The sequence below is a fragment of the Medicago truncatula genome, chromosome 3, assembly GCF_003473485.1.
Source record: "Medicago truncatula cultivar Jemalong A17 chromosome 3, MtrunA17r5.0-ANR, whole genome shotgun sequence".
NCBI classification, from domain to species: Eukaryota; Viridiplantae; Streptophyta; class Magnoliopsida; order Fabales; family Fabaceae; genus Medicago; species Medicago truncatula.
Window position 1 is genome coordinate 54656547 of NC_053044.1, and position 15719 is coordinate 54672265.

The window sequence follows — 15719 nt, forward strand, 5'->3', positions numbered from 1 at the left end:
TAATCAATCATTAAAAGATTTGAAAGTATAAGGCCCCCATAAAAAACAAACGGTGTCTCGTAGTGGAAAAGGTTTCCACCCATCAAGATTCCCACAAAGCAAAGCATACATATATAGTTCAAACGATGTCACGCAGTTACAATTTTCAGCTGTTCGATCTAAATCAACGGACGATATCATTTAACTGCATGAAATTATTTGTTTAATTTAGATCAACCAATCTTTGTTTAATAAAAAAAGATCAACCAATCTTAAATCAATGGGTGAGATCAATTACTCTATTAAACTCTCTGAACTTGCGACTTCAGGAAATTCGGGTCCATAACATATTCATAGATCATATTTCAAAAAAAAAAATATATATTCATAGATCAGTTCGCTGCCCAAGACCTTCCTATATATAAGTGCATCATTCATTCATACTCATTCTACTCACTAAGAAAATTCTACTTCTATTTTCCTCTTACATATCTTGGCTCTTGTTTCTCCAATCAATAGTAACTTCATTTCCATGGCTTTCACAGCCTCGCCAGCTATAATAAGAAACCCCATTTCAAAGCAAAATATGGTTGTTTGTGACATGCTTGATAACACTTGTAGGAAAAAGTTTTCATTTCGAAACAAGGGCATCTATAAAGGCCAACATAATCTTCGAGATCATTTGACCGTCACAAATGTTGTTAGTCCATCGCGTGTGATTGCTCCACCTCCACCACCGGAGAAACGTTCAGAGACCACCGGCGACCACCAACACCATGTTGCATGGACTAGTATCCCTCAAGAGAGATGGGAAGGAGAACTGCTTGTTCAAGGACATATTCCACTCTGGCTGGTGAGTGTTTTTTTCTTTCTTTCCGTAACACTCATAGTTTTTATCAAATAATGCCATTTTATATTTTTATTGCCGAAAAAATACATTATTAATTTCAACATGAAAACTATACGTTAAAAAGAAAAAGAACATCGTTTATTTTGTTCTGAAATCTAACATTTCTTAAAAGAAAGAGGACGGTAATCATTGAACTCTAAACCACTACTCCATTATAAAGATTTATAGTATCATATAACGAATAAATTATTGTCAAAGTTTAAGTTTTAAATAAAGATACAGGATAATTTTATATTGTATCTATCGCTGTAGCTTGTAACCTCTACTTGAAGTAAATGCTACCACCATTATTAGTAGAGTTCTACTTGATGGTTTTATCGAAGCAACAAAATTTAAAACATAGTCAAAGTGGAAAGGAACAGAAATATTCTTGTTACAAGAACTACAAAGCCTCCATATATTATTAAAAATATAAAAAAAAACTGCTGATCCTACACGTAATATTGGTTTGTCCAGTAACGTGTCAGCAAATGGGAACCCACCAGAGTATATTACCGGAATCAAGAATTTAATAACAAATTAATTAAGTTAAATAATCGATTATATACTATATTTTTTTTTTTTGGTGAAGATTATATACTATATAATATTAAGGGATTGTACCCAAAAAATAAAATAATATTAAGGGATCTATGTGCATCCATTGATTCGTACATGATACACAAATGTCATCATGTCGTTAGCTATAAAATAAACGGTACAGCAAGAAAAATCAATTATATATGAATAAAATACCACCAATTTTTTTGAATTTGGTAATACATATATATGAGATAATTTATAGTAAGGACTTACATGGTACACATATGCATAAATAACTAATAACTTCCTTTTCTTGAGGAGAAATAATTATTATCAACTTGTGACATAAAAAGGTTATTATTGGAAAAATTGATAAATACAAAGCTAAGGAAGAGTTGATAATTTTACATGCAGAAAGGAACGTACATAAGGAATGGCCCAGGTATGTGGAACATAGGGGACTACAACTTCAGGCACCTCTTTGACGGGTACGCCACCTTGGTCGGCCTTCACTTCGAGGATGGGCGGTTAGTAGCCGGCCATCGGCAAGTTGAATCTCAAGCTTATCAAGCAGCAAAGAAAAATCAGAAGATATGTTATCGTGAATTTTCTGAAGTCCCTAAGGCTGAAAATTTCTTAGCCTATGTAGGGGAGCTAGCAAACCTTTTCTCCGGTTCCTCACTTACCGACAATGCCAATACAGGCGTGGTGAAGCTCGGTGATGGGAGGGTGGTTTGTTTGACGGAGACACAAAAAGGGTCAATAGTGATAGACCCTGACACATTGGAGACAATTGGAAAGTTTGACTACAGTGATTCTTTGGGGGGTCTTATTCACTCTGCACATCCCATTGTCACGGATAACGAGTTTTTAACATTAATCCCTGACCTTGTAAAACCAGGGTACTTAGTGGCGAGGATGGAACCTGGCTCTAATGAGAGGAAGGTTATTGGACGGGTCGATTGTCGGGGCGGTACTTCACCCGGTTGGGTTCATTCCTTTCCCGTTACTGAACACTATGTTATTGTGCCTGAAATGCCATTGAGGTATTGTGCTCAGAATTTGCTCAGGGCTGAACCAACTCCGTTGTACAAATTTCAGTGGCATCCTGAGTCCAAAGCTTTTATGCATGTTATGTGCAAGACTAGTGGAAAGATTGTAAGTACATATACTTAAATCTCTGACATAATATGATGTGTTGTATTTGTGTTTCACTGATTAATTTTGTTTTTAATTTTGGTATGTGATTTTGAAGGTGGCAAGTGTGGAAGTGCCTTTGTTCGTTACTTTCCATTTCATAAATGCATATGAAGAGGAAGATGAAGATGGGAGGGTAACTGCTGTTATTGCTGACTGCTGTGAGCACAATTCAAACACCGACATTCTTGACAAGCTTAGATTACAGAACCTTCGCTCATTTAACGGCGAAGATGTTCTGCCAGATGCTAGGTACGTATTTTGACATCTTAATTATTTTACCTTGGCCCTTCCTGCAAGGTCATAATTGAATACGTATATTAAATGAAATTAATCTAAAATAAAATCATTGTTTATTGAAATAATAGGGTTGGTCGGTTTAGAATACCACTGGATGGAAGTCCATATGGAACATTAGACGCAGCATTAGACCCAAATGAACATGGGAAAGGCATGGACATGTGCAGCATAAACCCTAATTATCTAGGGTTGAAGTACAGATATGCCTATGCTTGTGGAGCACAGCGCCCTTGTAACTTCCCCAACACCCTCACCAAGGTTACTTTTCTTTATATGTCAATTCTTATCATTTCTGTCGAATATAACCCAACATACATTTAGTTGAACGTGCTTTAACATGTATATGTAGATCGATCTACAATCAGAAAGGGCTAAGAACTGGTATGAAGAAGGTGCTGTACCCTCGGAACCATTTTTTGTGCCTCGACCAGGAGCAACAAAGGAAGATGATGGTTAGAACTCTTGTCAGTAATTAATTCATGTTTGTGCAAAATCAGCCCCTCCTTGTTCTAACTTTTTTTTACCCTCATATGACAGGTGTGGTAATCTCCATAATCAGTGAGAAAAATGGAGAAGGATATGCTTTGGTTTTAGATGGTTCCACTTTTGAAGAGATTGCCAGAGCTAAGTTCCCTTATGGACTTCCATATGGGTTGCATGGATGTTGGGTTCCAAAACAGTAAATCTGCTCAGAAAACAATGCAACTACTTTTTTGAAGAAGAAAATGCAACTACTTGCAAGCGTAATATCTGTACAGTAACATTCTACATCTATAAGTGCAAGCTGATAGCAATCCATAATGGAAGTACATGTATGATAAAGTTGCATTTAAACGAATTTCACATTCGTCGCAGAATATTAAATTATTCATGTAAAATACACAGATATACATATAAAATTAGCGATTATACGGATTCCCTAGCTTGGTTGTTCGCATATACTGAAACGCATTGAAAGTCATATGTATTGACTTGCATATATGAATATTAATCATGAATGAAAGAGTTGTTGTCTTGACTAGCAATATCATACATAATCTACTTATTAAAGGCCAATTACATAAATAATACAGACAGAAATCAAAGGAGACAGTTGCTAAGAAATCTCTCCGGAATCAACAAACCCAACCAGAAGGAAACAATTTTAACTTCTTTTGTTACTATTGGATTTTTTTTTTCCAATTTTATTTTTATTGAAGCGTTCAATTCCTTGTATCATTAAGCCAACAAATGATTTCCTCTAAAAAAAAAAAAAGACAACAAATGACTTAAATAACCTCAATTATGAATCAAAAATTCAAAATGAAATTCCCTTCCCAGAAAACATGCTTCTGGCTACCCTGGCAAAGGAAAAAAAAAAACAGATTAGACACTACACGAGCCGGATCTGCATATCTGGTAAATAACTGTTTGATGGAGGAATCCCTAATAATATTTTGAACCGACTTTGCATCTTGCAAATGGACCAGATAAATAATGTGATATGGATTCCAAGTATCAGAATAACCTAGATTTGTCAGCTGACCAGCTTAAAGATATAAAAATTACTATTTCTGGTCTGTATAAACAGCATCAACATCATCGAGCTCAAGTAATTTGCTCATAAGTTCCTTGTTCAAGTCCATAGCCTCGTCATCTACCTGAAAAAACACCAGCAAATGACTCAAGTTTTATACCGATAAACCCTTTTTTAAATAAAAAATTACTTCCAAAGTAGAATGCAGACAATAAATTAAATACCATGATAATCATCATTAATTACATAAGACATGCTAAACCAATTGATGAGATGAAAGGTCTCGTCCTTTCAAGTATGAAGTGGGTTTATTTTTTTATTTTTTTGTCACAAGAAGAAAGGAAAACAAAGCGGTGGACTACAATTAATCATAGTCAGGCCAATAACATCAGCAAAGTATGTTCATGACACTGAGGAGTAACGCCACTTAGCTAGGTATTCTGCACTTTCAATTCCTTCCCTCAAAGTATGTTCATGAGAAATAGACCAAGGTCTTGAAAGGAATAATGAAGTGGGTTTGAGGCTAAACAATAGTATAGAACTGAATCTACTTCCCTTAATTGTTTAGGTCCATTAACCATGTAGTTTATACATCTGTAAAAAATTCAAAGGCAGAGCCAATTATATGGACTGATGGCGTTATAAATAAGTGGTCCTTCTCAGGGCATCCAAACAGTTCTTTACTATTTCCAATTAAAATCAGATTTCCGCAGAACATGAAACTTAGGTAACCTTTTGACCAATAATTTCAAACTCAATGTGATTCACCATTTCTCCATTTTGACCGACGGAGATAAAAAAAAACGGAAAGGACTTACTGAAAAATCGTACATTCTCAGTTGGATGGTGGGGCTGAAAAAATGGGAGGTGGGCTGATTGTGGGGAAAAATTCCTCCCCACTTCTTGCTTCCCTCTCAAAATTTTCTCTCCCTCTATCCCTAGAAATTGAAAATGTAGACCCAGGATTAGAATAATGGGTAGTTTATGCATGTAAACGTAATAAAGCAATGTTGGAACATTAATTATACTCTCCAAGAAAGCTTCCCTAAAACGGAAAAATTTGTCTGCTAAGGGAAATCTTTAAAGATGCAATTCAGGCTGAAGAACGGAACATTGAAATGACAAGGGTAATTTACAGATTCATCTTTGTTAGCAATAGGACTCCTAAGGGCAGAAGTTACAGAATATTAGTAGATTGTTAATTTAATATATTAATAATTAGTAACGGTTACATGTGCAGTAACTTCTATCTGCAGTAAAGGTTATCTGCAGAACTTCTATGTAACTGCTATAGGGAGTTAGTATTATAAATAAGGATAATACTTCAGTGTGCGAAATATTTTTTCGCACAATCCACGTGAATGAGTTGTAGCAATAATGACCGTCCGACTCCGATATCCCTCTTTCTCATTCACTATCCACTAAGCAAATTAATCCTTGAATACGTCACCATGAAATCATGGGTGCTATACTGTGTTGTTCTTGCCACCGTCTCACTATTCACTGAGAAAATTTTGCCTCTCCACTAATTGGAAACAGTGCTACGAAGTCAAGTCAGACGAAAATAAACATAGCAGTGGCATTTTGTGGTCTTTGCGCGGTGGTTGTAGTGTTAGTAACCACGGTGCAACATTAATAAAGTGTTAGTAACCACGGTGCAACATTAATAAACAGAAGATTGTTGCAACGACGGCTATCAACGCGAAGACACGGTGCTTGACGGCGGCGACGAAACAAACATGTTGCAGAAAGGCTATATGCGGTGGCTGTCTGGCAGCTACTATCCAAAAACCGCCGTGCAAAGAAGCTGTTATCGGAAAATGAATCTTTAGTAGCAATCCCATAATGGGAATATTATATTTTAAACATTTTTTTTATTTATAAAATGTAACATTAATAATGAGTTTGCAGTTAAGTACTTGTTCGTGTGTTATGTGCGAAAAAAACCTTTGCACCATTTTGCACTGCTCTATAAATAAAGATGCAGAGGAAAAGAAGGGCATTCAGGGATTGGGATAAAGGATAGGTAGGGAGAGACCAAGCTCTCAAATTCTTGGAGGGGGGAGAACCAAGACTCTCGAATTTCTTGGGATTATATTGTAATATTACTATTAATCTATACATTTTTTATATCAGTATCTATCAATCTTATGATGAAATTGCATATTGCCGCATCACAAATTAAACTTACACTGTCACCATTGTTTCTTGCCAACTTTCATAGGGTCTATGACACCAACAGGAGTAGCAAGAAAAGAAAAATGAAACTCCAATAAATGAAATAGCACATGCAATAGCCAAAACAAACCTCAATTGTAGTATTTGGAAGAAGCTCAGAACCATTATCAGGCTCAAACTCTATGCCCTCCTCTCGCAACTTCGATAGTATAGATGAATAGTTCTCTGAAGAACCAACAATTTTATAATACCTGGCAAAAGGAACTAAAATCAATTATTAGGTTTAGGTCTATTTCTAAAAATTTGAATCTCCATGTTATGATGGAGTAATCAAATAGAAAAGCAAAGATTGTAACTTATTTTAGCCATTATTACAGCTATCAAAGCTACCCAGTAAGCAGAAAATCAATTGACCACACTACAGATGATGCAGAGGTTGTGAGAAATGTTTGCCCTGTCTATAGAGCATATCTGGGTGCTAGATTAATTTGACGCTAATGTAAGATCTGATACACTTATACCATGCACTAACTCCTCAAAGAAAGTAAAATTCATAAATCTGAATGTCAAATTGTAGTACTATTTTAGCTATCTAGTGTTGATTTTGGAAACCAAATTCTAGAAAATTTGAAAAACAAAGTATGTATGATTGCATTCAAATTGTTGACATTTTCAGTTAATTTACAAACATTATTTAAATATGACAGACAAGAATTTCCTCTAAAGGCCAAACCAGCCCTCGTTATAGTTACAAGATGAAGTGAAATGCCTGCAGATGGCAGTTGGGAATTGACCACAGTCCACATCTACTAGAAAATTTTTCACTTCAATGCAGCTAAACAAATTTTGCCTTTATCCACAAAGTTCATTACTCAAGACTCAGATCAAGAATGTATTCTAAAGTTGGGTTGGCATTGGGGCACTTAGTTGTAGATAATGTGTTCCATTGATGTTGATTGTTGACTACACATATGAAACAAATCTAAGAATGTACTGCAGACTTCACAAAGTCAGCAACATTAGGCAAAGTGGCGCTCTCATTGAGACTGACAAATGTTTTCTTCCATAAAGAGAAAAAACTGAGGTAATTGGGGGAGGGTAACTTTTCATGTTAATTAAGTTTTGACGAGTCAAAAGTATAAATAAATTCATCATAGCTGGTTAAAGTTTTCCTCCACCAAAAATTCTTACCCCATAGACAGACAAGAGACGCAGGAATTGTGAGTGGGGGGCTTCATTAGAGATATGATGACGAGGTCATAAAATTTAATCTTATGAAAACCAGAAATTTGATTATTACTGAGAAACACAATAATAACAAAAATGAGAGCATTACCTTTCTGACCTATCCTCTTCAGTATCATCTTCATAAGTTGGAGGATCAATTACATCCTCCGCGCCAGCGTCTAAAGCAATGCCAAGCAGATGATCTTTGTCAGCATTAGTGACTTTAATACTTACTACCCGAGCACGTCTAAACTTAAATAACACAGACCCAGAATCTGCCATCTTTCCTCCATAGTCCTTTATCACTTCTCTAATCTTTGCCACAGAACGAGTTATCTTATCAGTTGATACCTCAACTACCATACTAACTCCTCCATAGCCATAAACCTGAGGGTAAAGGAAGAATGTTATGAGCTAAATTAATTAATATTCCAGGATCAATATTTCAAAAGATAGGATACTGCAGAACCCAAGGCAATGCCCAAACAAAAAACCGACCCATTCTGGGGTGGCTGGGCCAGTCCCATACCCTATCTTGTAACCTAGTACATTTACCAAACAAAGCTGATTGCCCTGCAGCCAAACATGTTTACATTATTTCTGTTTAAAAATTATGCTTAAGAACAAAACAAATAATAACAGCAAACAAAGATAACTGTTGAACATCTCAAACTGTCAAACATAAATCGTGTTTGGATAACTGAGATGAACCAATTGCTAGGGAATTGTATTTTTGAAATAATGAATACTGAAATTATTAATCTTAGAATAATAACTATTATGCTAAGGAAGATTTGAAGATAAAAAATTACATTTTAGTTGCTAAGTAAAAAAGAAAATAAAAGACAAAGCAGATTTCTTCTATTATCTTTTTAAATTTAAAAAGTGAACATGGAATTGTAACCCAGTCATCCATTGGAGAAAAGCAACAGAGTGTTACTTCTAAACAAACAGATATCTGAGATGTTCAACGCACCAGAATTTATTATGGCAAAGGCAACGAAACATCATTTGCAATCTCCATTTGTCAGTGACAGATTTGATTTCTTTTCTATATGACTTCAACTAAAAAACATGACATTGTCACCTCGCAAGAGACGAAAACAAACTGCTGTTGTTTATAATTAGTGGACTCTAAGGTCTGTTTGATTATCTCCGGTGTCAATTTCGGTGGGCTAGTTTGGCTTTTCAAAAAAAAAAAAATAGTGGACTCCTCTTAATTTTGTGTAACACTACACAAAAATTTATGTTTTCCGATCTTAAAACATGACGACAGTATCATTTCTTAAGAAAACAGAGATAATCCAAATGTGTAAACAATCATGTTATTCTAACCTCATAAATTTTCTCAATATAATCCTCTTGCCCCTTCTCGGTTGCTTTCTTGATGTTGCGCTCGACAATATCTTTTGGCACATCAAGCTCCTTTACTTTTTCTAGTACAGCAGCCAAGGCTGAATTTGATGTTACATTAGGACCGCCTTTCTTTACTCTGTCGTTTTTAGCAGCATGAAAGTTGTGCATAAGATGGTTACTAGATCCAAAAAGGGAAACAAGACACTAACAAAATCCTAAAGCCGGAACCAATATGAATTACAGAATAGACGAGATTTAAATTAGGGAAAATAAGCGCATCAATCCAGCCACAAACACGGGGAAGAGAAATCTAAATAAAATAAAAGGATGACCGAATAATCTATTTCATTTAACGCGAATAAGTGTGATTACTATGCATTGACATCATAAAAACATGTGCCACAAACATTCAATCATATATCATTGGCTTATAAAAAAAATCATATATCATTGCGGTGTCGTGTTGTAACTTGCAAGTTGCAACATTATCTCCTAAAATATCTGCACATATATGTAATTTTTTTTACACTGTCAATATATTAGTAATAAAATTCTAAAAGCAAAGACTACTAGGGATTGGAATTGTGCTTTGATGAATAACATGGGAATGGAATCAATAATAAAAAATAAAAAATAAAAAACAGTGATATAACGAATGCAACATAAACTTGAAGAAGGACTTACGCAGACACGACTTCCTTTCCAATCCTTGAGTATAGTTTCATCTTCTTTGCATTGTTGGCTTCCTGCAGTTGTGGCAAATAAGAAAACTTGGAAGAAGACTTCAAATAACGTCTTCATCTTCACAGAAGTAGGAACCATAAAAATGAAAAACTTGCACTAATCAAAATGCAAATCAACTTAGAGCTGTTAGAAATGATTTATTTGAGCTTATCTAATAGCATCAGCATTTGTGAATTGTGAGACTGATTAGGAGACCTTAAGTGAACAACTTATGACATGTCTATCAATTGTTTTCAGCTTATTTCCGTTTAAGGTTTCCAAGATAACTTAAATGAAAACAGTTTGACTTTATTTAATATTTTGTTATAGAAATAGCTTATACATTAGCAATTATATGATAAATGCTTATATTATAAACGTTTAATTAAACTGTTTATTCAAACAAGTTAAACAAGGTCTAATATAATATGGGTCAAGATCACCTTCATTTCTCAAAATAAATAGAGTGCTTCGTTTTTAAAAGAGATAGACAAGGAGGATATTGTTGGGTCTCATGTGTCCCACCAACCTTCTCTATGTGTCTCTATATTCATAAATGGAGTCATTCTCGTCCCAAACCCTTAATATCGTCGATCAGTGGTGCACATTTAGGAGTGCGAGCACATGAACATATTGTCAGGTGCACCGAATTGTTGAACTCTACCGTTCAAATATATCTATATATACGTGGTGGTGGAGTGTGTGATGTTACAACACAGGATTTTGATCAAACAGGTGATATGCATTATAGAAAAAACAGGAAAAGGAAGATAGTAAGGGAGGTACGGTACCTTTCGACCGGCGATTTTGCAGGAACGTCTGCCCATACAAAGAGGAGTGGAAGTCCATATGGTTCTTCTTCTAACTCGAACTCGACGGTTGTTGTCGTTATGGTAATTAGTAAAGTTTATTACATTTGCATCCAGCAGCGACGGTGAAATAATATGTATATTCCCTGAGAAGAGATAGAATCAATCTGAATCTGATTCATTCTTTCATTCTGGAAAATCATAATCGTGTAATTATAGATAGATAACTGCGAAAATGAAAATGCAAAGATGAGAGAGGGAGAGTAGTAGCACAGCACAGCACTCACTGTGAAGGAGGAAGAATGAGGAGGAACTGAGGCGCGTGGAGAAAACGCCGCGAGTTGAGAACGCGTGAAGGCTAAGCGCCACTCGCAACATCCTGTAACTGTTACCGGTAATGGCATATACGGGGGAGAATCATACAATACAAAGGCAAGGATATGCTCCTCTACTGGATTATATCACTTGGTAATTTTTAAAGGCTTAAATATGTCTTTCGTCCCTGCAAATATAGGTTATTTGAATTTTCGTCCCAGAAGTTACTAATCATTTCAATTTGCCCCTGCAAATATTAATCATTTGACTTTTAGTCCTAATTAGGTTTTTTTGCCGAGGTGGACTGTCATTAGCGACGTGGTGCCCATGTGGCAAGTGATGATTGGGCGAGGTGGTTTGCTTAAATAGGACTTTCATCCTGCAAATATAGGTCATTTGAATTTTCGTCCCTGAAGTTACTAATCAGATGTAATTATGACCAAAAGTCAAATGATTAATATTTACAGGGGCATATTTCAAGGACGAAAATTCAAATGACCTATATTTACAAGGACGGAAGATTTATTTAAGCCATTTTTAAACTACATTTATCCCCCGACAAAAATTAAAGGATTATTAAATATATTTTTCTTGTTGATCTTTTATCTATCTTTTAAATCATTTTAATCTTTTTTAATAGAATGAAATTTTAGTCCTATCTTTATTCATTTTGGTATGTCAAATTGACTAAAACACCGTCATTTAAAAAGGATAATGTATTAAAACAATTTAGAAAAAACATAAAGGTTCAAGAATGAAATTTTAGTAAAAGATAAAAAACAAAAAATATATTTAAGCCAAAATTAAATATCTATAGTTCTCAAAATGAACAAAAAGTCATTTTCTGTGTAACAAGTGGATACAATAGTTTTCTAATGTATCAAAATTTTAAAATAGTTTATGCCGTGATCAAAATAGTCTTTGACGTTAAAATAGTGTTTCAGCGTTGAAAGTAGTTTTTTTCTTATAGAAACTGATACGACACTAAGTAATTAAATATTTGTAGTGCTAATATGATAGTATGTAAATATGTTGAGAGACTAATACAACATTGTTAACAAAATATTTTAACATCATAAATTATTTTAACTAACGTAATGCGTAGTCATTGATTATTTTTAAATTATTATATATTGAGATGTTATTATACTTACTTGTTACCCATCCAAAAAAATAAAAATAAAACATTTTCTTTCACCAATTGAGTGAAATGAATAGTGGAAGACAGTAAAAAGGATATATGAGTCCTTTTAAAAAACATTTTATTTTACCAATTGAGTAAAATGAACACGGGAGAATAATTTATAGTAATAAAAAAAGGTTAAATATCTCTTTTAATCTTTTAAGTTCGACAAATGTATTAGATTAGTCTTCAAGATTTTAGGTTTTAAACAGATCCTTGTTACTCTTTTAAGGACCAATTTAAAACTTAAAATTTCAAATATGTGCATTAAACTAACAACTTAAAAGACATATACTTAAAAAACTTAAAGAATTTATTTAAAACTTAAAATACCAACTCGATATTTTTGTTAAACTTAGGGTATGTTTGGCCCAACTTTTTTGAGGCATAGAAGCTACTTTAAACTTAAAGTTAAAAATATAAGCTTTAGAAATGAAGTTAAAGTTGTTTGGTAAATGCTACTTTTTATTTCAAAATATATTTTATGTTCAAGTGTTTGATAATATTTTTATTTAAATGATTTATTTTTAAGAAAGTTCATATTTCAAAAGAAATTATTAAATAAATAAATATATTTAAAAGAAACAATCATTTTTTTTAGGGGAAAATGAAACAATTTTTTTAAAAATATTATAGATAAAGGGGTGATTAAGATATATAAAAATTAAAAATTCATACATTATGATTTTAAGTAATTTTTGAAGATATTTCATAAACGATTACCTCACTTATGATTCTTTTTTGGATAAAAATGCCTTGTTAAGATCTAATAACTATTAAAATATTTAAAAATGAAAGAAAAAATTCCTTATATATATTACTAAACAATATAAAAAATTAAAATTCAAAACAAACAAAAAATAATACATAGCAATTAGCAATTGAAGAGCACATGCATGCCGTCTGAAAAATCAATTAAAATGAAAAATAAAACATGCTCAATAGGATTCGAAGGGGAATACATAGAAAAAAGTTGCCGAGAACTTTTAGAAGTTAGTTTCAACAACTTTAGCAAAACTACTTTATTTGTGTATTTTACACTATAAAAATAAGCAACTTTTTATATTAAGTGCTTCTCAAGAAATGTGTTTGGCCCAACTTCTCCTTTTATTGTGTAGAAAAGTCAGAAATAAGCCGGGCCAAACACTACCTTAAAAGGTTAAATACGGCATATACGAGTCCAATTGAAAAGAGAATCACGGTTAAATACAATTTATAACTTGATACGACTCTCATTGAATTAAGTTTAAGTCAAATTCATATTCATATTTAAATTCAATATATGTTATCATTAACATACGTTTAACAAGAATCTTGAAAATAAAATAAAAAATACGTTAACAGCATTTTTATAACAACATTCAAAATGCGAGGAGGTGCAAACATTTTTATAATTATCGGTGAATATTTACTAAGTTTAGTGGATTCATGGGCAATCGGTCATGTCAATGTGGCTCTGCCATTGATTCATACTTTGAATTGAACTATTTATATCTCCGTTATATTTTCAGAACATTGTCTTATCTTTGTATATTTTTTAAAATGATAAATGTAGTCTCACCATATAAAATAAATAATAAATGCACGCTGGACGAAGTTTACTATGATCTATGGGAATCGAAGAGTGACACTATTGTAAAAGCTCCGCAAATCTTCGGAAAAATCATCGTATATTATTACTTTTACAAGAGCTCCTTATTTATATATTTTCTTCATTAGAAATCAGTTAAATTTTTACCAACAAAATCATAATGTATATAAATAATTATTTCGTTCATAATTATTTTTTTTATGGTGGCGGAAGAAATACCAAAGACTAATTATTATTAATTTTAAAATGGTGGAATGGCAGCTGGTGGCTGGCAATTGGCATGATTGAAGGAAACGATGATGCAGTGGTTAAAAGTACCAACGTAATTGTGTGCTAGTTATTTGATAATTGTATAATTATCTTCTTCTGTTAACTACTGCCCACCAAACGAGCAACTTCCAACTTTGACATTTTATTAGTTTTCACACATTTGATCAAAAACATGTGATGCTTTGCTGTCTGTATTTGTAACAGTATATTACGCGTCTTCTTCTGCTTCTCTTCTTTTTTATAATGCTCACATCTTTGAGTTATTTGTAGCTTGTTTTCTTGTTTAATTCCAAAGCACAAACAACAAAATTATGTTGTATATCCTTTTCCTGCTTACATTAAACATTTTAGCGTTCGCCTTTCTTTTACATATTTTATTCATTTTTCACCCAAAAGAATATCTCCATCCTTAAACCCACATGATTTTTGTCATTAGGAGTATAATATTAAGTAAATAAAAATATTCAATCTACTACTGAAACCACTCTGAGTAGTTGAACTTAACGTGCATGTTGTTGATTAACTCGGACGCCATAGGAAGGGCATGAGTGTACAAAGTCTCAATATGATGATCACTGATGGAGAGCAAATATTTAACTTTTCAGATGCAAGCCGTGGATAATCCGTCTTTGAGGGCATCTTTAACATGGATGATGGAAGATTAGGTGGGTGAATCGTTGTAGTGAGTAGTAACATGTAGGATATTTGGACAATTGACATACATATATTTGATTGTATTTTAATTTTTATATCTTATAGAGATAAGTAACTTATTTTCCTTCTCTCTCAAAAAAAAAAAGTAACTTATTTTCCTATCGTATTTTGTTGGTTTCTGACCGAATTCATATTCAACGTAACTATTTTAACTTGAGATGCAAGAAAATTTTCACAACTAATTTATCATATATAACTATTTTGGTCAAGCAACCACTAGGCTATTAATTAATCTTTTTAAGGTGAATAAGTGGGATGTTCATGGTTTGAACCCTGACCAATGCATTGTTCATACCAACTAAGTTAAACTCACATGAACAATTTATCATATTATATGATCTTTTTATGAACGGGTCAAATTATATAGTCTTATTAAACACTAAATTAAGACAAGATGCAATACAATTATCATATCTTGTCTTCTATCCTGACCACCAAACAAGTCATTATGTAAACATATCTTCTTTTAAAACTTTAGTTTCTATGTTATGAATATCAAACTCACTCCAAGATAGTGTTTGGAAAAACATAAAGTCATGTTCAAGACGTGCGTTGGTCAAATTCTCCAACCACTAGCTTATCAAAAACCACATTAAAAGTGTTTAGTGACACGATATTAGCTTATTATCACTAACCTAGACACACTATAAGAACACGTGAGATACATAAGGTGAATTCTTTCTCAACTCTCAATCAAGATTGAATTGGTGACCACGAGACTCAAATCTCTTACTATTTGAACAAAATTATTGTTGATATCTATATTTTATACTATTTATAAAAAAAAATAAAAATATATATGTCGTTTGGGTTAACTTTTTCTCATTCCAACTATACAGTTAAACAAATTTTACTATAAGAATATCATTTTGTTGATGTCATTCAAAAATATTTTTTAAAGATATTGTATTTGTTATATTGTTGGTATC

The 15719-nt window shown here is 33.1% G+C and overlaps 2 protein-coding genes across 5 annotated transcripts; one reads left to right on the forward strand and one right to left on the reverse strand.

Annotated features, from left to right (window-relative positions):
* Positions 1 to 434: 434 nt before the first annotated feature.
* On the forward strand, positions 435 to 3926 carry LOC11423389 (carotenoid cleavage dioxygenase 8 homolog B, chloroplastic). The gene is made up of 6 exons (XM_003603562.4): positions 435 to 832; positions 1826 to 2569; positions 2667 to 2860; positions 2977 to 3166; positions 3258 to 3360; positions 3446 to 3926. Exons 1-6 carry the CDS (start codon positions 512 to 514, stop codon positions 3589 to 3591), a joined length of 1698 nt encoding a protein of 565 aa, XP_003603610.1. The 5' UTR covers positions 435 to 511; the 3' UTR covers positions 3592 to 3926.
* A 90-nt stretch (positions 3927 to 4016) lies between these two features.
* Positions 4017 to 11191, reverse strand: LOC11425882 (probable transcriptional regulatory protein At2g25830). 4 transcript variants are annotated; one of them, XM_024779553.2, is made up of 9 exons: positions 11005 to 11191; positions 10700 to 10863; positions 9870 to 9931; positions 9165 to 9321; positions 8328 to 8402; positions 7939 to 8216; positions 6733 to 6853; positions 4457 to 4548; positions 4017 to 4248 (listed from the first exon to the last, which is right to left on the reverse strand). In XM_024779553.2, coding segments are annotated over exons 1-9 (1041 nt in total). In that variant the 5' UTR covers positions 11096 to 11191; the 3' UTR covers positions 4017 to 4247. The 4 variants fall into 4 exon arrangements, 3 of the variants coding, with proteins under 3 accessions (XP_024635321.1, XP_024635320.1, XP_024635322.1); XM_024779552.2 differs by having other exon boundaries at positions 4416 to 4548; XR_003010443.2 differs by lacking the exon at positions 4017 to 4248 and having other exon boundaries at positions 4519 to 4548; positions 6733 to 6866.
* Between the last annotated feature and the right edge of the window lie 4528 nt (positions 11192 to 15719).